Here is a 21,801-nt window from a genome sequence, read left to right as displayed (position 1 = left end):
AATTTTATTAAGGCCATAATATTGATTTATGATGTTTTTAAAGAAAAAACCTTTACAAATATAAGCACTCAGTGCATATGTTACCTGTGATCTTTGTCCCAGCCTTAGCGTCCTGAGGGACACCCACTCCATACTCATTTTCTCCAATAACTCTGAAATAATAGATAGCTCCCTCCTGTAGGTCTTCCACCTTGTAAGTCAGAGTGTGGCAGTTGCCAGTCACAGACACCCAGGCTTTCTTACTGGCCTCACGTTTTTCAACATGGTAGGCCTTTACTGCATCACCACCATCATTCTCTGGAGGATCCCAAGTGAGGGTTGCAGAATCCCTGGTCACTGAAGATACTTTAACATTCACTGGGGGTCCTGGAGAGTCAAGTACTTTGACAACCACAGGCAATGTTGCTTTTCCTAGTGGTGATTCAATTGTGACAGTGTATTCTCCAGAGTCATTTCTAGTTGACTTCTCAATAGTCAATGAAGTGCTGGATTCTGTTGATTCAATGGTTCCTCTGACTTTCAGATCAACACCCTCCTTAGCCCATGTCACTGATGGCAAAGGGTTTCCCTTGAATGGCACATTAAGAGTAAATGCTGTACCATGCTTAACAGAGAGCACTTTACGCATCTCAATGTCAACATCAAATGATGGTTCTGCAGTTCTGTCCTTTGCGGCAGATGGATTTGAATATGGACTACGCACACTGCTGCCAACTTTATTGATTGCTTTAACACAGAATTCATATTCTGCATCTGTCTTCAATCCAGTGATGGTGAATTCTAAGCTCTTTGTAAGAGGGATGGCCTCAACCCATCTTGCTAGTTCTTCAGGTGACTCAAGTACCTCCTCTTCCTCCTCATATTCTTCTTCTTCCTCTTCCTCTGGTTTCTGGATGTAGTCTCTGTATTCTACACTGTATCCAAGGATAGGAGCACCACCATCATCTGTTGGTGGTTTCCAGACAATAGACACGGTGTCTTTGGTTGAATTCACAATCTTTGGCTTGGTTGGACGAGAAGGAATGACCAGAGGATCTACTGCTCTGAATGTTGCAGATGGTTCACTCGGTGGACTCAAACCAGCTGCATTTTCAGCATAAACTCGGAAGTCATATTCACAACCCTTGCGGAGTTTAGTTACTATTGTGGTAAATTCAGGAACTGGATCTCTGTTCACACGGACCCAACGCATGCTTGTTTTCTCACGCCGCTCAATCACATATCCAGTAATGGGACTGCCTCCATCATTGGCTGGCTTGCACCAGGTGAGGGTCATTGAGTCTCCAGTTATAGTAGTGACATCAACACTAGCTGGAGCAGTGGCAAAGGTGTATGGATTTGTAACCTTTATAACATCACTCTCCAGAGCTTCACCAACACCATGCTTGTTAATAGCAAGAACCCTAAAGATATAGTCATTGTCCTTGAGCAGACCTGTGACTTTAAAGAATGTTTTTGTGACATCTGCCTTCACCAGTGTCCATGACAGCCGACTGGTCTCACGTTTTTCAACAACATAATGAGTGATGTCTGCACCACCAGATTCCTGAGGTGGACCCCAAGACAGAGTGCACTCTGCTGCTGTGATACCTGTAATCTGAAGTGGTCCTGCTGAGGGTCCTGGCCTATCTAGAATCACACAGTTTATTGGCATGGTAACTGTTCCACCAATATTTTGTAAAGTCAGGGCATACTGTCCAGAATCTCTTCTGATACAATCCTTCATAGTGAGACACGTGCTGGTGTCTGTTGAAACAATTTGAATTCTAGCTCTTAGCTCGATTTCTTTGCCATTCTTGGTCCATGAAATGACAGGAGCAGGACGTCCCGCAAGATCCGCATTAATCTTTAGAGTTTCTCCGGCTTTCACAAACACGGTCTCTCTGAACTTCACATCAATCATGATGCGTGGTGGCTCCACATCATCTTTAATAGTGATGGGACCAGTATTGTCTGATGGTATACTAAACAGTCCAGCTGCATTCTTTGCAATGACACGGAAATCATACTGGCTGTTCTCTGTAAGGCCTGTCACATCATAATGGGTCTCAGGTACATTAGTGAAGTTGCACCTTGTCCATCGTCCTTCTGGAAGGTCTCTGCGTTCAATTGTGTAACCAGAAACCTTTGCTCCACCATCATATTCTGGTTTTTCCCAAGATAAGGAGACTGATGTTCTGGTGATTGCAATGATAATGGGTTTACCTGGAGGGTCACATGGATCTCTTGCTGCTACGGCTTCACAAGCCTTGCTACATTTACCAATACCGGCAATATTTTCAGCATATACACGGTATTCATACATCATGCCCTCTTCAATTCCAGTGACTTTGTACTCTGTATCTTTGATCATTCCTCTGTTCATCTTTGTCCAAAGAATGCTAGAACGCTCCTTCCTTTCCAGGTGGTAGCCCAGAACAGGACTACCACCATCACTAACTGGCTCATTCCAAGTCACCAGCATATAAGACTTGGTGGCCAGTTTCACTATGGGTGTAGAAGGAGGTCCGGGCTGTTTAAAATTGTACTGAGCAGTGATTCCAGGTGAATCCAGATAGCTACTCTTTCCATAGCGGTTAACAGCATAAATACGAAACTGATACTCTGCTCCATGTGTAAGGCGGCCAGCTTTGAAAGCTGTTCTAGCAACATTACTTGCTATCATCTGCCATTCCTGTGTGTTTGTGTCTCTCTTCTCCACAATGTAGTTGCTGATGGAGCAGCCACCATCATATTCTGGTGGGGACCAGGAAAGGGAGATGCTGTCTGAAGTCACTGCATCCACCTTAATTCCTTTAGGTGGACCTGGCTTATCAAGGACAATGACTCCAATATCTGCTGTAACAGTTCCTGCTGTGTTTGCCAAAGTCATTTCATACTTCCCAACATGTTCCTTCTTAGCCTCTTTGATAATGATTTTGGATGAGGCTGCAGTGTTTAAGATAGAAACTGATGTGGTTTGCTTCAAAGGAAGGCCATCCTTCTTCCAGGACACAGCGGGCTTTGGTCTGCCTCTTATTGGAACCTCAAAAGTGAGGTCACCTCCAGCCTTCACAGTGTATGTGGTAAACAGCAAGTTGATAGATGGTTCAATAGCAACATCCTTTGCAACCACAGGTAAGCCAAGATCCTTTGGCTCACTCTTCCCCTTCTCATTGATTGCAACAACTCTGAATAAATAAGCTTCATTTGGAGTTAAATTAGGAATAGTTGCTTCCGGTACCTTAACTGTACATGCTGTGCCCCATTTATCCCCACTCTTAGGCTTAAATTCTACATTGTAGCACATTACTTTGCATCCACCATCATGAGCAGGTTTCTCCCAAGCCAGTGACACACTAGTCTTGGTCAAATCTACAAGGGTAACCTTGCTTGGTGGCAAAGGTACCTCAGCTACCTTTACTTCTTTGGTTTCGACCATCTGGCCTTGGCCATATTCATTAACAGCACAGATTCTGAAGTAGAAAATTCCACCTTCTGGCAGGTCTTCTACCTTAAATGAGTTTGCTGTACAGTTGCTGGTGACAGCAGCATAGGCCTTCCTAACAGACTCTCTCTTCTCTATGATGTAGTTTGTGATTTTAGAGCCACCATCAGTAAGTGGAGTATCCCAGGCAAGAGTCACTGAATCCTTTTTTAGCTCCTTCACGGTAAAGTTTTGTGGTGCACTTGGTGTATCCAAAATTCTCACTGCAACAATTGCAGATTTTTTCCCACTACTGTTTTCTAGTGTTAGTGAGTATTTGCCACTGTCAAAGCGATTAACATTGTCAATGACAAGCATGGTGAATGAACTAGTAGTATCAATTACAGCACGCTCTGTAAGGGTACTGTCAACTTTCTCCCATTTTACAGCAGGCTCAGGTCTTCCTCTGATGGTGACAAAGAGGCGTAGAGTCCCACCAGCACGGACAGATAGAACCTTTCTGAGTTCAGCATCAAGTTCTATCTCTGGTGCTTCTGCCCTGTCAGAAGTAACCACTGTGCCATGGACATTAGCAGCCTCCCCCACTCCTTCTGAATTTATTGCATAGACACGGAACTGGTACTCTCCACCCTCCTTCAAGTCTGTTATAGTTAATTTGGTGGCTTGAATGCCACTGGGTGGAGTGAACATTGTCCATTCTTTTTCAACTGGTGCTTCTACTGCTGGTGCTATCTCTGCCTCCTCTGTTGACTCAGGTACCGGTGTATACTCCCTCATTTCAACAATGTATCCCTTGATATAAGCACCGCCATCAAAGTCAGGTTTGCCCCAAGACAGAGAGACAGAGGACTTTGTGTAGTCTGTTACTTTAGGATGGTGCGGAGGCCCAGGTGGTCTTATGGCATCACATGCCCTGTAGAACAGGGACAGCTCACTGAAATCTCCCATTCCAACCTCATTCTCAGCAGCAACACGGAACTCATAGAAGTGATCTGTGCTCAGACCTGTGACTTTAAACTGAGCGTCTGTAAGCTTTTGTCTGTTGCATTTTGTCCACCGTACACTGTCTTTGTCACGTTTTTCAAGATGGTAGCCTTCAATTTCAGCTCCACCAGTCTGTTCAGGAGCTGTCCACGACAAAACTATAGAGTCCTTTGTGATCAGACTGGCTTCTGGAGTTCCAGGAGCGCTAGGAGGCTTGTAAGGATTGCGTGCAATAATGGGTTCACTTTCCAGATAGTCACCAATGCCAAATTTGTTCACTGCTCTGACTCTGAAAATGTATTCATCTCCAGGAAGCAAATTTGTTACTTTATGGTACAGACCCTTGATGTCTGATGCAGCCACGGTCCAGGACAACCTGCTAGTCTCTCTCTTCTCCAGCACATAGTGAGTGATACTGGCTCCGCCATCTAGAGCTGGCTCAGACCAGGCAAGAATGCACCTGTCGGCCATGACTCCAGTAATCTTCATGGGTCCAGTGGGTGGACCTGGTTTATCAAGGACTTTAACTGTGATAGGGAACACTTTTGTACCACCCAGATTTTTGAGGATGAGGTCATAGTGGCCACTATCAAGCTTGGTTACATCCTTAATCGTCATTGCTGCACGTTTCTGTGTAGTTTTCACTTCGATGCGCAAAGCTTTGTCCATTTCCTTGCCCTCTTTCAGCCAGAGCACCTCAGGAATTGGTTTTCCATAGATGTCTGCATCCAGAAGCAGATTTTCTCCAGCATTTACAACAATAACATCTTTGTATTTAGGATCCATTGAGGCCCTTGGTGGTTCAATTTCATCAGTAGCAGTAATAGGTCCAGAGCTGTCAGATGGCTCGCTAAAGATGCCAGCTGCATTTCTTGCAATAACTCTAAATTCATATTGCTCATTTTCTGTTAGACCAGTGACAGTGTACTCAGTCTCAACTATATTGGTAAAGTTAGCTCTTACCCAGCGTCCATCAGGAGAGGCGAGGTCTTTCCTTTCCACAATATATCCATTCACTTTGCTACCACCATCATACTGAGGCTTAGTCCACTGAATCCTGATCTGGTTCTTAGAAATAGATACAGCTTCTGGGGTACCAGGAGGATCACATGGGTCGCGAGCAACAAAGGACTCGGATACTTTACTGCATCGGCCAATGCCAACAATATTTTCAGCATAAACTCTAAATTCATATCCAATACCCTCCTCAAGGTTAACGATCTTGAATTGTGTGTCTGTAATGAGAGTCTTGTTCAGTTTGCTCCATAGAATGCTGCTTCTTTCCTTGCTTTCCAAATGGTAGCCAATAACTGCACTTCCACCATCATTGACTGGCTCATTCCATTCAATGATCATCATTTCTTTAGTTGCATATTTCACATGTGGTGTTCCTGGAGGACCCGGTGGTTTGAATGGATATTGCACCACAATGGCCTTGGAATCCAGAGGCGCACCCTTTCCATATCTATTTTCAGCTATGATTCTGAACTGATATTCTGAACCTGTCTTCAGCTTGCTGACCTTAAAAGCTGTTCTAGCTAGCTGAGTGGTGACTGTTTGCCATGTTGTACTGGTTGTGTCTCTCTTTTCTACTATGTAATTCTTTACTTGGCATCCACCGGTGTACTCTGGGGGGTCCCAGGAGAGGTGGACAAAGGTGTTGCTCACTTCAACAATCTTGACTGGCCCTTTTGGTGGACCAGGCTTGTCGAGGATAATGACAGATACATCCTCTGCGGTTGTTCCAGTGGTGTTGGCTGCTGTAATTGTGTATTTGCCAAAGTCCTCCTTGCATGCCTCAGTAATTTCTATTCCCGTTGTTGTTTTAGTGGATATTATATTCATTCTTGATGTCACCTTCAAAGGCTGACCATCCTTGGCCCAGGTGACTTTAGGTTTTGGCTTGCCAAGAACAGGAAAATCTAACTTTAGATCCTTTCCAGCTAATACACTGTAAGTGTTGAATGGAATTTTGATGCTGGGCTCCATGGTCATGTCAGTGGCAATCACAGGTGCAGCAAGTGCTTTTGGCTCACTCTTTCCCTTTTCATTGTAAGCAATGATGCGGAATAGGTATTCTGTTCCAGCTGTAAGGCCTGTGACAGTACCTTCACATGTTTTTGTATTTGTTGCAACTCCCCACTTATCTGTACCCTTAGGTTGCATCTCAATTAGATAGCCAGCAATTCTGCTCCCTCCATCCTGCTCAGGTTTCTCCCAGGCCAGTGAGACACTGGATTTAGTGACATCATTGAGGAAGATCTTTCCAACAGGCAGTGGTACTTCAGAGGCCTTGGAGGCAGTCTTTGTTTCCACAGCCGGCCCAATTCCATATTCATTCTCAGCCATGACTCTAAAGTAGTACATAGCACCTTCAATCAAGTTCTCAACTTTGAATGTTGTTTTGGTGCATTTTGTGGACACATTTGCATATGCCTTTCTTGTTGATTCACGTTTGTCAATGACATAGTTCTTGATTTTGGCACCTCCATCAATCAATGGAGCATCCCAAGCAAGAGTGACAGAGTCCTTTCTGATTTCTTTAACAACAAGGTTCTGTGGGGCCCCAGGGGCATCCAGAATTTTAACTGAAATAACCTCAGACACAGTGCCACTGCTGTTAGTCAGTGTGAGGGTGTATTTTCCTGAGTCACTTCTGTCACATGAGTCAATAGACAACTGTGTGAAATTATGAGCTTTCTCGACCACTGGTTTTTCAGTCAGGTTTCCGTCATCCTTAGTCCACTTTATCTCAGGTGTTGGTCTGCCCTTAAATGGAATATTGATTCTAACAGAGCCGCCTGCTTTCAGTACAATGCCCTTCCTCAGCTCAGAGTCAAGGTGGATCTCAGGTGGTTCGACCCTTTCTTCAGGCTTAGCTGTTCCAGACAGAACTGCCGGCTCGCCAACTCCCAATTTGTTCAGAGCACACACTTGAATCTTGTACTCCTGACCCTCAGTAAGCTTTGTAATTTCATATTTGTTGACACGCAGGCCAGTTGGAGGAGTGACCATGGTCCATTCTTCCTCTTCAGCCTTGCAGACTTCAACAATATATCCTTGAATGACACTGCCACCATCAGACAGAGGTTTACCCCATGACACAGTAATAGAAGTCTTTGTTGAGTCAATCACATGCACATATCCTGGGGCTCCAGGTTTGTACTTGGGATCACAGGCCTTGTAGTATGAACTTGCAAGGCTTGGCTCTCCCACTCCAACTATGTTCTCAGCAGCCACTCTGAATTCATACTCATGGCCTGTGGTCAGGCCTGTAACTCTAAATGAGAGATCAGTGACCTTCTGTCTGTTGCATCTGGTCCATTTGATCCCGGTTCTATCCTTTTTCTCAATTATGTAATTTGTAATTTCACTGCCACCATCAGTCTCAGGGGCAGACCAAGAGATGGTCATACCATCATGGGCAATGTTAGATACATCCTCAATGTGAGGTGGACCAGGGAGAACAAATGGAGTTTTCATTATTACTGCACCAGACTCCAGTGGCTCACTTACACCATGACTATTAACTGCCATTACACGGAACATATACTCGTCACCTTCCAGTAATTTGGTAACTTTGTAGCATGTGATGCCACAGTTGCTAGAAACAACAGTCCAAGCTAGACGACTTGTCTCCCTTCTTTCAATGATGTAATGTGTAATAGGACTACCTCCATCATGTAGAGGGGGGTGCCATACCAGTGTGCATCTATCTTCAGCGACTCCAGTGACATGGAGTGGTCCTTCACATGGGCTAGGTTTATCCAGTACCAAAACCTTAAATGGAACAGTCTCACTACCGGCTTCATTTTTCAGCTGGAGTGTATAAGTTCCACCATCAACTCTAATGGAGTCTTTAATGACAATCATTGCATGGTTTTCTGTGTTTCTGATCTCTAGTCGAAGTGTGTTTTCAACTGGTTTGTCATCTTTGAACCACTGGATTGTTGGCAGCGGCTTGCCACGTACATCAGCATCTAGCTTGAATGTCTCTCCAGCATTGACAATAATGGTCTTGGTGAATGCAGGATCAATGGAGAATTTGGGTGCCTCCACAGCATCACTTGCAGTTATAGGTCCACTGTTATATGATGGTTTGCTGACAGTGCCAACAGCATTTTTAGCAATGACTCTAAAGTCATACTGTGCATTTTCAGTCAGACCAGTCACTGTAAACTGGGTCTCAATCACATTAGTAAAATTTGCCTTTACCCACCTGCCCTCGGGCAGATCACGCTTTTCCACAATATAGCCAGTGATATTGCTTCCACCATCATATTCTGGTTTAGTCCACTGAATGACAATGGTGTCTTTGGTCACATGGATGGCCTCTGGTATTCCAGGAGGATCACATGGATCACGGGCAACACATCCCTCTGAGACTTTGCTGCTCCTTCCAATTCCAACAATATTTTCAGCATAAACCCTGTATTCATATTCAACACCCTCCTCCAAGGGGTAACTCTTGAAACTTGTCTCGTGGATGAGAGTCTTGTTGATCTTGACCCAGAGAATACTATTCCTCTCTTTCCTTTCAAGATGGTAGCCAAGAACAGGACTGCCTCCATCTGTGACAGGTTCATGCCACTCAACAATTTGGTGGTCCCTAGAGAGAGAAGAGATGAAAGGAGTGCCTGGAGGGCCTGGCTCTCTGTATGGGTACTGAGCAACTACAGCAGATGAATCCAGACCATGGCTTTTACCATAACGGTTCTGGGCAATGATCCTGAACTGGTACTCAGCTCCAGTCTTTAGTCTAGGTACTTTTATGGTGGTTCTGGCCCAGTTGATACTAACATTCTCCCATGTTGTAGTAGTCGTATCTCTTTTCTGTACAACGTAGTTTGAAATTTGGCATCCACCATTGTGTTTTGGTGGGTCCCATGATATAGTGACACTCTGTGTTGTGATTTCATCAAATCTCACAGGGCCACATGGAGGGCCAGGTTTGTCAAGTACAATGACTTCAATTGTTGTGTCTTTCTTTCCAGCTGAGTTGGCAACATTTATGCTGTACATACCACCATCATCGCCTGCTGCCTCTTTTATGCTTAGTGTTGTATGTGTTGGTGTATTGACAATATGGACTCTTGTAGTAAACTTCAACGGAGCGCCATCTTTAGTCCATGTGATGGTAGGTTTAGGACGTCCAAAGATAGGAATGTCAATGTTAATGTCTTTGCCCACATGAACACTGTAGCTGCTGAATTCTGGACGGACATCTGGCTCAAAGACCAAGTTTTTGGTCATCACTGGCCCGGAAAGGACTTTGGGATCACTCTTCCCTTTATCATTGACAGCTGTAATTCTGAAAAGATACTCCTCTCCTGGGTTCAAATTGGAGACTGTTGCTTCCATTGTCTTAAAAGTGTTTACAGCAGACCATTTCTCTTGACCCTTCAGCTGCACCTCAAGCAAGTACTGCATGATCCTGCTACCACCATCATACTCTGGCCTCTCCCAGGCCAGAGAGATGCTTGTTTTTGTCTGATCTGTAACAATTAAACTCTTTGGAGCCTGGGGCACTTCTGAGACCTTAAGAGGATCAACCGTTGCTGCAGGCAGACCAACACCATAAGCATTCTCTGCAAGTACACGGAAGTAGTAACTGCAGCCCTCCTGGAGTGGTTCGATCTGCCATGAAAGAGCATGACAATTTGTGACAACAGCTGCAAATGTTTTGCGTGTGCTTTCTCTTTTTTCAACAATGTAGTTTTTGATCTTGGATCCACCATCCAACAGAGGTGGTTCCCATTCCAATGTTACTGACTGGTTTGTAATTTCTTTCACTTTAAGATTAACAGGAGCACTAGGTGTGTCAAGGACGCGGACAACAACCAATGCAGATTTGGTTCCACTGGAATTCTCTGCAGAGACTGTGTATTTTCCACTGTCATTTCTGCTCATTTTATCAATCACAAGCAATGTATAACTGCTGGTTATCTCAACCTGAGCACTCTCTTTAAGGGGAGCTTCATCTTTGTCCCACTTTATAGTAGGTGTGGGCCTGCCTTTGATAGGAATGAAGAGTCTTAGGGACGCACCAGCTTTAATGGTAACAATTTTTCTTAGTTCTGGGTCAATGTCAAGGTCTGGCTCATCTGCTCTGTCCGTAGCAACAACAATTCCAGCAACATCAGCATGCTCACCAACTCCTACTTTGTTGATTGCACATACTCTAAACTTGTATGCCTGGTTTTCTTTCAGATTTGCAACTTCAAACTTAGTCTTCTTAACACCTGTAGCTGGTGTGCACATTATCCATTCTTCAACAACTGTGTCTGTGGCAGCTCCTTCAGCAGCAGGTGCTTCAGCAGTAGTAGTGCAGCACTCAACAATGTATCCCTGAATCTCACAGCCTCCATCAGAAATGGGTTTTCCCCATGACAGGAATACTGATGTTCTTGTAGTGTCTGTAACTCTTGGGTTATGTGGTGGGCCAGGCCTAAAGATAGGATCAAGAGCTTTGTAGAAAACAGTTGGGGAGCTTGGCTCACCAACACCAACAGAATTCTCAGCTGCAACTCTGAATTCATAATTGTGGCTTTCCAAAAGTCCTTTGACCTTAAAACTCAAATCAGTGACTGTTTGCCTATTGCACCTAGTCCATCTTACACCTTCTTTGTCATGCTTCTCAATTATGTATCCAGTTACAGGACTGCCACCATCTTCAGAAGGAGCCTCCCAGGTAAGCACCATTGAATCCTTTTTAATATTTGAAACTTCTAAGTTCTTGGGCGATCCAGGTAGCATGTATGGATCCTTGATTATGACAGCAGGAGATTCAAGTGGTGCGCCTACTCCAAATTGGTTGACAGCACGGACTCTGAAGATGTACTCATTTCCCTCCAGGAGCTTAGTAACTTTTAGACAAATGTTCTCCACTTTTTGTTCAACTACAGTCCAGATTAGTCTGCTTGTCTCTCTTCTCTCCACAATGTAGTGACAGATCTTGCTGCCACCATCCTGCAATGGTGGTTTCCATGCAAGGCAGCATCTGTCTTTGGTTATTCCTGTGACAACAAGAGGCCCTTGTGGTTCTCCAGGTTTATCTAGAACAACAACATTGACCTGTACAGTCTTTTCTCCTCCAGGATTTTTCAGTAGCAAAATGTATTGCCCTCCATCAGACAGTTTAGCTTCTTTAACAGATATAAAAGCTTTGGTGGGTGTGTTCTTGATTTCCCTGTGAATTGTGTTGCCTAGTTCCTGCTCTCCCTTCATCCAGTGGATAGAGGGCAGTGGTTTTCCATGAACATCTGCATCAATTTTGAAGTTGTCGCCAGCACTGACCACAATATTCTGTGTATACTCTGGGTCAATGCTTATGCGCGGTGGCTCAATCTCGTCTCTGGCAGTAATTGGACCAGTGCTGTAAGAAGGAATACTGAAAACACCAGCAGCATTTCTGGCAATGACACGAAACTCATACTGATTGCCCTCCACAAGTCCACTTGCTAAATATTCCGTCTCAATTACATTAGTAAAATTAGCCTTCAACCAACGACCCTCTGGAAGCTCCTTCTTTTCCACAATGTAGCCTGTAACCTTTGCACCACCATCATACTCAGGTTTGGTCCAAACAATAGTCACTGAGTCCTTAGTAATCTTTATTGCCTCTGGGGTGCCAGGTGGATCACAAGGATCTCTAGCAATATAGCCCTCCGACACTTTACTTGCTTTGCCTATTCCAACTATGTTTTCAGCATACACTCTGTATTCATACTCCATTCCTGGTTCTAGACCAGTGGTCTTAAAGGTTTGGTCTGTAATAAGAGATTTGTTTAGTTTGACCCAAAGGATGCTGTTCCTCTCTTTACGTTCAAGGTGGTAGCCCAAGATAGAACTTCCACCATCAATGACAGGTTCATTCCAGGTGACCACCATGCTATCTTTGGTGCAGACTGCAATGGATGGTGTACCTGGAGGGCCTGGGAGTTTATATGGGTATTGAGCCAAAATGCATGGTGATAGAAGAGCTGGACCTTTTCCATATCTGTTTTCTGCAGTAATTCTAAACTGATACTCAGAACCTGTTTTCAGCCTGCCTGCCTTAATTTTGGTCCTTGCTACGTTGGAAGATACAACCATCCAGGCAGTTGTAGATGTGTCTCTCTTTTCTACAATATAGCTTTTGATGGTGCAACCACCATCATACTCTGGTGGATTCCAGGAGATGGTTACACTGTCAGAAGTGACTTCCTCTACCTTAACTGGACCACCTGGTTGGCCAGGTTTGTCAAGAACAACAATGCCAATATCTGCTTTAGTCTCTCCTGCTGTGTTGGTAAGAGTAATAATGTAGTGTCCAACATCATCTTTAGTAGCTTCTTTTATAGTGAGGTTCAGCATTGTGTCTGTAGCACCAAAGTTTACTCTGCTAGTTCTCTTAAGAGGGAGACCATCCTTTACCCATGAAACTGTTGCTTTGGGGCGTGCAATATAAGGAACCTCCACTTTCAAGTCTTCTCCTGCCAACACAGTAAATGTGTTGAACAACATTTTGACAGCAGGTGCAATAACAAGGTCTTTTACAATCACAGGGACTCCAATCTGACGTGGATCACTTGTTCCTTTTTCATTTCTTGCAGCAACACGGAACATATATTCTTCACCTGCATTTAGTCCACTAATAGTAGCTTCTGTTTCTTTTACGATCAGTGCTTGGGTCCACTTGTCAGCACCCTTAGGCAGGATCTCAACAACATAACAGCCCACTCTACTGCCACCATCATGCTCTGGCTTCTCCCAGGAGAGAGTGACACTGTTTTTGGTAACATCCTTAAGAGTGATTTTGCCAGGAGGCTGTGGTTTCTCTGACACCTTAACTGATTCACCAGTCTCAATGGGCAAGCCGATGCCATACTCATTCTCCGCTAAAACTCTAAAGTAATAGTTGCATCCTTCCAGGAGCTGGTCAACAGTGAAGGTGGTTTGATAGCAGAGAGCATTGACTGTGGCATATGCTTTTCTTGTAGACTCACGTTTTTCAACAACATAATTCTTAATTTTAACTCCACCATCATTCACTGGTGGATCCCAAGTCAGAGTCACAGCATCCTTTGTCACAGCAGTAATTTTCAGATTCTGTGGGGCACTTGGTGTATCAAGCACTCTGACTTGTACTGTAACTGTCTTGGAGCCAGAGCTGTTCTCAACAGTAAGATTATACTTTCCACTGTCAAATCGGTTGACATTTTCAATTATCAGTGATGTGTATGATGTTGTGCTGTCAATGATTGCCCTCTCAACTGGCTCCCCATCTCCTTTGGTCCATTTTACCTGAGGGGGTGGTCTGCCTCTGATAGGCACAAACAGTCTAAGTGAACAGCAAGCTCTAAGCCTGACAACTGACCGAAGTTCCGCATCCAAATCAATCTCAGGAGGGAGAAGCCTGTCCTCTGCCTTTGGATTACCAGGTACAGATGCTGCCTCTCCAATTCCTTCACTATTGACAGCAGAGATGTGAATCTTGTACTCTTGATTCTCCTTCAGGTTAACAATGGTGAATGAGGTAGCAGGAAGACCTTCCTTGGGTGTCACAATGGTCCATTCCTCTTCTTCCTTCTTTTCAGATGGGATGCATGTTTCTACAATGTAGCCCATTATTTCACAGCCACCATCAAATGCAGGTTTGTTCCAAGCCACAGTAATTGAAGACTTGGTTGTATCCAAGATTCTGGGGTTGCATGGAGCTTCAGGCTTGTATAGTCCATCAGTGGCCTTGTAGAATGGACTAGACACACTTGGTACACTCAATCCGGCAGCATTCTCAGCAATAATTCTGAATTCATATTCATGTCCAACAACAAGACCTGTTGCCTTGAACTGCAGATCTTTGACTTTCCTCTTGTTACACTTGACCCAACGGAGGCCCATTCTATCTTTTCTTTCAATATGGTAGGTGGTGATGGGAGTTCCACCATCACTCTTAGGTGCTTGCCACATGACAACCATTGAATCTTTAGTGATAGCTGTCACCTCAGCATTCTCAGGAGGATCTGGAATCACATATGGGTTGTCTGCAATAGTGGGTTGTGATTCAAGCGATTCGCCAATTCCATATTTGTTCACTGCCATTACTCTAAAAATGTATTCGTTTCCTTTGAGCAGCTTAGTAACCTTGTATTGTGTATCTTGGAGGTCTGAAACAACACTGGTCCAAACCAGTCTGCTTGATTCACGCTTCTCAATCACATATCCTTCAATCTTGGAACCACCATCATCTGCAGGTGGAGCCCAGGAGAGTGCACAGTTCTCAGCTGTGACATCAGTTACCTTAAGAGGTCCAACTGGTGGTCCTGGTCTGTCAAGCACTTTAACATTAAAAATGTGCTTTGCAAATCCACCAACATTAGTGGCAGTCAAAATGAATTCACCTCCATCTGGCCTTATAGAGTCCTTGTTGGTTAGAGTAGTTGTCAGTTCAGTGAACCTAACTTCCAGTTTCATTGTATTCTCAACCTCCTTTCCATTTTTGGTCCAAACCATAGATGGTGTTGGTTGACCAGCAATATCAGCTTCAAGCTTGAATGACTCTCCTGCCTTTAGTAGAACAACATCCCTAAAGATGGCATCTACCATAATGCGTGGTTCGATAATGTCATCTTTGCAGATAATAGGATCTGAAGGCTCAGAAGGTATGCTCATTGCACCTGCTGAGTTTCTGGCTATGATACGGAACTCATATGAGGCATCTTGAGTTAGTCCACTAACAGTGAACGTTGTTTCAATTATGTTGGTAAAGTTGGCTCTCATCCAGCGACCAGCAGGCAGTTCTCTCTTCTCCACAATGTAGCCGGTGATTTTGAACCCACCATCATACTCAGGCTTTGTCCACTGAATAGTAATGGCATTCTTGTTGACAGATATTGGCACAGGCTGACCTGGTGGGTCAACAGGGTCCAAGGCCAATATCGGTTCTGAGGCCTTGCTGGGTTTACCAATTCCAGCCATGTTTTCAGCCATGACACGAAACTCATAAGCAACTCCATCTTCAAGTCCAGAGGATTTAAAGATATTTCCTTTTACAAGACCCTTGCTAATCCTATACCACATTATGCTGGTTCTTTCTTTCCTCTCAACATGGTAGCCAATGACTTCATTTCCACCATCATTCACAGGCTCATTCCAGCCAATTGTTATTGAGTTTTTGGTAAATGCAACAACGTTAGGAGTACCTGGAGGACCAGGGACTTTGAATGGATAGGCAGCCACCACTGTCTCTGAAGTAATAGGAGGTCCAACACCATATCTGTTCTTAGCCTTTATTCTGAACTGATACTCTGATCCAGTAGTTAACCGGATGGCTTTAAACATTGTGCGGATGACGGTAGACGACAACTCAGTCCATGTTTGAGAAGTGGTGTCTCGTATTTCAATGACATAGTTGTTGATGGGAACCCCTCCATCATTCTCAGGAGCGTCCCATGAAAAGATACAATAAGTACGAGATATTTCCACAATCTTAACGGGTCCTTTGGGTGGACCAGGTACATCATGAACTTTCAGAGTGATGCTGTCTGTCACAGATCCAACAATGTTTTTTCCTGTCATGGTGTATACACCACTGTCAGCTCTGGTGCACTCACTGATACTGATAATGACTGTAGCAGCAGTAGTTTCTACATTGGTCCTCTGTGTGAGTTTCAGGGCTGCGCCATCCTTCTGCCAAGAGACAGTTGGTCTAGGACGTCCCATAACTGGAATTTCAACCTTGATATCATCTCCTGCCTTGGCAATAACAGTCTTGTGACAAACTCCACGCAGGTCAAACTCTGGCAAAGAAGTAGAGTCCTTGACAACAATGGGTTTGCTCTCCTTTGGAATACTCCTACCTGAGTGATTGACAGCCATTACATGGAAAATGTACTCCTCATTCTCATTGAGATTCTTCACAGTGAAATCCATGTTCTTGACCGTCGTAATATGAGACCACTGATCAGTTCCCTTCTTCTGGGCTTCCAGGACATATCCTGTAATTCTGCTTCCACCGTCATGCTTAGGTTTGGTCCAAGCCAGGCTGATAGAGTTCTTGGTGATATCAGTAGGAATAATGCTCTCTGGAGAGCTTGGTGTCTGGGATGCACGAATTGGATCAGAAGTTTCAACCGCCTCACCGATACCATACTCATTCTCAGCAGACACTCTGAAATAGTACTCACAACCTTCACCCAGGTCACAAATTCTGACTGAAGTAGTTGGGCACTTTGTAACAACAGTAGCAAAAGCCTTGCGTGTTGATTCTCTTTTCTCAATTATATAGTTTGTGATCTTTGCACCACCATCAATGAGAGGCATTTCCCACTGAAGCGTAATGCTTTCTTTGTCAATCTTGATTGGTTTTAGGTTAAGCGGAGGCCCAGGTGAATCCAGAACTCTCACGTGTATGTCAGCACTCTTCTTTCCAGCTGAGTTTTCGAGGGTAAGCTCATATTTGCCTGCATCAATTCTTGAACTCTCAGGAATGATCAGCATCGTAAATGATTCAGTGCTGTCAATGACTGCACGTGGAACAGGTCCGCCTTCCTTGGTCCAGGTGACAGTAGGTGTAGGACGTCCCTTGATTGGCACAAAAAGGCGAATGGAGCAGCCAGCTCTGACAACAAGAGTTCTTCTGAGCTCAACATCAAGCTCCATTCCAGGTTCAGCTGCATGCTCCACAATCTCAGTGAATTCCTTAGTTTCGGCAGGTTCTCCCACTCCTTTAGCATTCACAGCACTAATTCTGAAGCAGTATTTTGCACCAGTGTCTAGTTCAGGAACAACAAATTCAGTGATCCTAAGTGGAGATGATGGGGTATCCTTAACCCATTCTTCTGTTCCTTCTTTTTTGTGCTCAATGACATATCCAGTAACTTCCAGTCCACCATTATGAAGAGGTTTTCCCCAGTTCAGAGTGGCAGTGGTTTTGGTTGTGTCTGTAACTCTTGGATTGACTGGAGGTCCAGGTGGATCTATAAGATATAAAAGAAGAAATTATTATTATTATAATTAATAAAATAAATCTAGAATTTTACACAAAAAAATCCCAAAGCTGTTGTTATATTGTTGAAATATTATGTCAGAGTCTGGTAGCCTTTTGCTTTTCACATCTATTTACTTACAGGCAACAACTATTGTCCTGACAACCATCGACGGTTCACTTGGCTCACCAAACCCAGCTCTGTTCTCAGCAAGAACACGAAACTCGTACTCCACATCCTCAGTGAGACCTGTGACTTCAAAGCTGAGTTCAGTGATGGATTTCTTGGATGCTCTGACCCATCTCATGCCTTTTTTCTCTTTCTTTTCAACACAATAACCTATGATGTCGCTTCCTCCATCTTCAGTTGGTCTTCTCCAGGTCACAGTGGCTGAATGTCCATTGACTTTTTCAACCTCTGGTTTGGAAGGTGGACCAGGTGGACCTATGTGGATCCATAAAAGAAATATATTGATGAATCCAAATATTTAGCATTCTTCTTCCAGATATACTGTAGAACAAAAATAAATGATACATACCAAATCTATCTACCATTTTAACTGCCTCAGAGTGTGATGGCTCACTGGCACCATACTGGTTAACAGCAGACACTCTGAAGAAGTATTCATTGCCCTGGATGAGTTTGTTGGCCACATAGTGACAATCAATAATGTTATCTTCTAGGATAGTCCAGAGCAAACGGCTGGTCTCCCTCTTCTCCAGGGTGTAATACTTGATAGGAGAGCCTCCGTCTTCAGTAGGAGCTGTCCATGTAAGAGTCACTTTTTCTGAGGATACACCACTGCACTCAATGGGTCCAGGAGCACCAGGAACATCCAGAACTTTGACCTTCACAGTTTCCTCCTTTACACCAAAGGGATTACTGGCAGTGATTATGTAGTCTCCAGAGTCCTTCCTGCTAGCATATTTGACCGACAAAGTGGAGGATGTGGCAGTGGTCTCAATTTGAACAAGATCTGAGGGTTTAAAGTACTTTCCTCCCTTTGACCAGCAGGAGGTTGGTGCAGGTTTCCCTAAAATGCTTGTGGCAGTGATGACGATAGTATCGCCAGCTCGGACAGTCAAGCCTTCCATCACCTGAGCATCAATTATAATGGTTGGCGCAGCTGATGGAGGACAAATGGAAATTTTTATTTTTATCATGCTGCCTGAAAACATTCAGAATGGTTTTAATATAGATTTATATCTCATCTTACCATATTCATCTGTGCAGATAATGGTATCTGTCTGCTCAGAGGGTGGACTGAGAGCGCCTGCAGCATTCTTTGCCCGAATTCTGAACTCGTATTTGCAGCCCTCTTGCAATTTAGTGACAGTGAATGCAGGTTCCACAACATTCACATTGTTTGCCTTTACCCAGATTTTAGAAGGCAGGTCTCTTTTCTCAATAATGTAGCCCGTCAGTCGGTGGCCACCGTCAAACTGAGGTTCAGTCCACTGGAGGGTCACAGTGCTCCTTGTAATGCTGATTACATCTGGTTTACCAGGTGCATCTAGCGGTATAGATATGACAATAATGAATGTATTGTTTTATATTTGAAAATCATTTTTGTAAAGATGTTTGTAATTTTTTCTTTTACTTACCAACGGGGTTCAGGGCCACCTGTGGATCAGTGGGGGCACTTGGTCTACCAATTCCAGCCAAATTAATTGCCATCACTCTGAACTCATACTCCAGACCTTCAGTCAGCCCAGTGACTTTATGTTCTCTCATCTTCAAGGCAGCTGGGCTTGCCCTCTTCCACAACATACTGTTTCTCTCCTTGAACTCAACATGATAGCCTGCACATATTACCAAAGCAAAATAAACCAAAGTTGACATATAAAATGTATCAAGAATATCGGGACAGAATAACATAGTTGTTGATAGTTCAATTAAATTCAGTTTTATTTATGTAACCCAAAATAACAACAACAGTCATCTGAAGGCACGTAAAGACCCTACAGTTATACAGAGAAACCTCGACAATCAGACGGTCCCCTTTCAGGGGAATCATGCTCAGGGAGGAGCGGCCATCTGCAACCGGTTTTGTGTTAGGAAAAGAAGACAGGGCAAAAGACATGCTGTGGAATTGAGCCAGAGAGGAGGTTGGCGAAATGTTAAAGCAGACCATACCTGTAATAGGAGATCCTCCAGTCTTCCTTGGATCAGTCCAGGCAAGATAAGCTGAATCATGGCGCATGCTCATAATCTGAGGAGGAGCAGGAGCATCAGGAACATCTGTACAAAAATAGTGATGAAGAGTGATTAGCAGTCCAAAAAGACAAATAAATATTGAATAACAACACAATTCAGCCTTTGAAATAGTATACAGTACTTACTGAATGGATGTTTGGCTACAATCGGCTCAGATTTGAGTCCTTCGCCGACCCCATACTTGTTCTCGGCACATACTCTGAAGATGTATTCTGTGCCTTCATGAAGACCAGTTACTCTCATGGTGTTGGTCTCCACAACAGAGGACACAGTCACCCACATGTTTGTGATGGAGTCCCTCTTTTCCAGGATATAGTTGGTAATTTCAGAGCCACCATCATCCTTGGGAGGACCCCACTTTAGTGTGGCACCATCAGCAGCAACATCTTTGAACTTTACTGGTCCTCCAGGAATGCCAGGTTTACCCACCACCCTAATAAGAAAAAAGGATCATTTTGACATTTTTTATGTGTAGACACTGTTGTATGGATATGGTGAAATTCATTTTGAGGAAAATACCCTTTAAATTCCATTACATGATCCTTACCTGACAAAGATGGTGGACTCTTTGCTTCCAGCACTGTTTCTCAGGGTGATGGTGTATTTGGAAGCATCAGTCCTTTGGCAGTCCCTGATGAGGAGGGTGGTGTTAACTGCTGAGGACTCGGCACACACTCGGCCAGTGTCTGTCAGGTCTTCATCATCTCCCTTCTTCCAGGTTACCTTGGGTGTAGGCTTGCCAATAATTGGGATCTTCAGGCGGACGGTACTGCCTTCCTTGGCAATGTAGCACATGTTGGGCAACTCCCTCAAGTCACAACTGGGAAGAACTTTATAGGAAAGGAACAACTACTTAATATATCCATATTTAAAGACTTTATGTGCTTACTTATTAAGTTATTTGTCTGAATGTTTCATAAAAGGGGATACTTACTGATCTGGTCCTTGGCAACCACTTTCAGCTCCTTGGGAGCACTCTCTCCTGTGTCATTCACAGCTTTGACTCTGTAGGTATACTCTCTATCCTCCACCAGGTCCTTGGCACTGTACTGCATATTCTTAGACCTCATTAGCTCCTTGTATTTATCCTCACCATTGAGAACCTCAAGTACATAACAGATGATGCGACTACCACCATCAGTGAGGGGTTTCTTCCAGCTTAAAGTGCAAGAATCCTTGGTAACCAGCAGGGTCTTGAAGTCCATGACAGGCCCAGGCTCCTCTGTAAAATTAAATGTAATTAGTATGACAGTTGGAGAAACAAAATCCAAGTACATAACCTGTTATGATCCAACCCACCTGTTGCTCTGACTGAATCATCAGTCTCACAGAACTCTCCAGTACCCAGCTGGTTAACTGCTGCCACTCTGAAGCAGTAGGACCGCCCAGCATCTAGGTCTGGAACCTTGAATGATGTCTTATTGCAGTTGGTGGAAACGGTAGACCAAGCCTTCCTCTCAGTGTCACGCTTCTGTACTATGTAGTGGGTAATTTCAAAGCCACCGTTAATCAGAGGAGCATCCCAGTAGATGGAGGCACTATCCTTACATGTGTCCTTCACCATTAGATTAACTGGTGGTCCAGGAGTGTCTGGAAAGATAAAACAACACTTCATACTAATGTTTTTGTTTTTTGTTTTTTTGTAAAATTGAACTAATCAAGAAACTAAGACTAACCATTAGTGACTAATATCAATCTGACTTGACTATAGTCACTGCAAAATATTAATGCATTTGTTTAGTGAAATAACTTCCTGTACTGACCAAAAACTTTGACAACGATGGTATACATCTTCATGCCAGCTAAGCTGTCCAAGCTCAGAATGTATTTGCCAGCATCATATCTGTTCACTTTCTCCACCATCACCATGGTGTCAACATGGGTGGATTTGATGATGATGCCCTGACGGTCTTTAATGTTAGTGTTCATCTTTGCCCAAGTTATTTTGGGAGTGGGACGACCCTTGATGGTGGCATGCAGTCTCATGGTGGCACCAGCACGTAGCTCCAGGCCATCCTTCAGCTCTGCACTCAGTTCTGCCTCAGGAGCAACTGTACAAACACAGAGAGAGAATGATTTCATGAGTATGTTTAAGGAAAGTGTCTGCTTTATACAGGGAGTGCAGAATTATTAGGCAAATGAGTATTTTGTCCACATCATCCTCTTCATGCATGTTGTCTTACTCCAAGCTGTATAGGCTCGAAA

General features: G+C 43.9%; 1 protein-coding gene across 1 annotated transcript in view; it reads right to left on the bottom strand.

Annotated features, from left to right (window-relative positions):
- ttn.1 (titin, tandem duplicate 1) overlaps positions 1-21,801 on the bottom strand; it is a 174,911-nt gene that overhangs the window by 28,217 nt on the left and 124,893 nt on the right. Inside the window, exons 160-170 of the mRNA XM_013915203.1 lie at positions 21,360-21,647; positions 20,896-21,186; positions 20,531-20,818; positions 20,144-20,426; positions 19,722-20,029; positions 19,516-19,620; positions 18,984-19,181; positions 18,596-18,892; positions 17,918-18,505; positions 17,521-17,823; positions 85-17,370 (exon numbers count right to left, since the gene is read on the bottom strand). Of these exons, the coding sequence (XP_013770657.1) occupies positions 85-17,370; positions 17,521-17,823; positions 17,918-18,505; positions 18,596-18,892; positions 18,984-19,181; positions 19,516-19,620; positions 19,722-20,029; positions 20,144-20,426; positions 20,531-20,818; positions 20,896-21,186; positions 21,360-21,647 (20,235 nt within the window). The remainder of the gene's footprint in view (positions 1-84; positions 17,371-17,520; positions 17,824-17,917; positions 18,506-18,595; positions 18,893-18,983; positions 19,182-19,515; positions 19,621-19,721; positions 20,030-20,143; positions 20,427-20,530; positions 20,819-20,895; positions 21,187-21,359; positions 21,648-21,801) is intronic.

This window comes from Pundamilia nyererei, unplaced genomic scaffold (assembly GCF_000239375.1).
Source record: "Pundamilia nyererei isolate P.nyererei 1_Seehausen unplaced genomic scaffold, PunNye1.0 scaffold00269, whole genome shotgun sequence".
Lineage (NCBI taxonomy): Eukaryota > Metazoa > Chordata > Actinopteri > Cichliformes > Cichlidae > Pundamilia > Pundamilia nyererei.
This window is presented reverse-complemented; position numbering and strand designations above follow the sequence as displayed.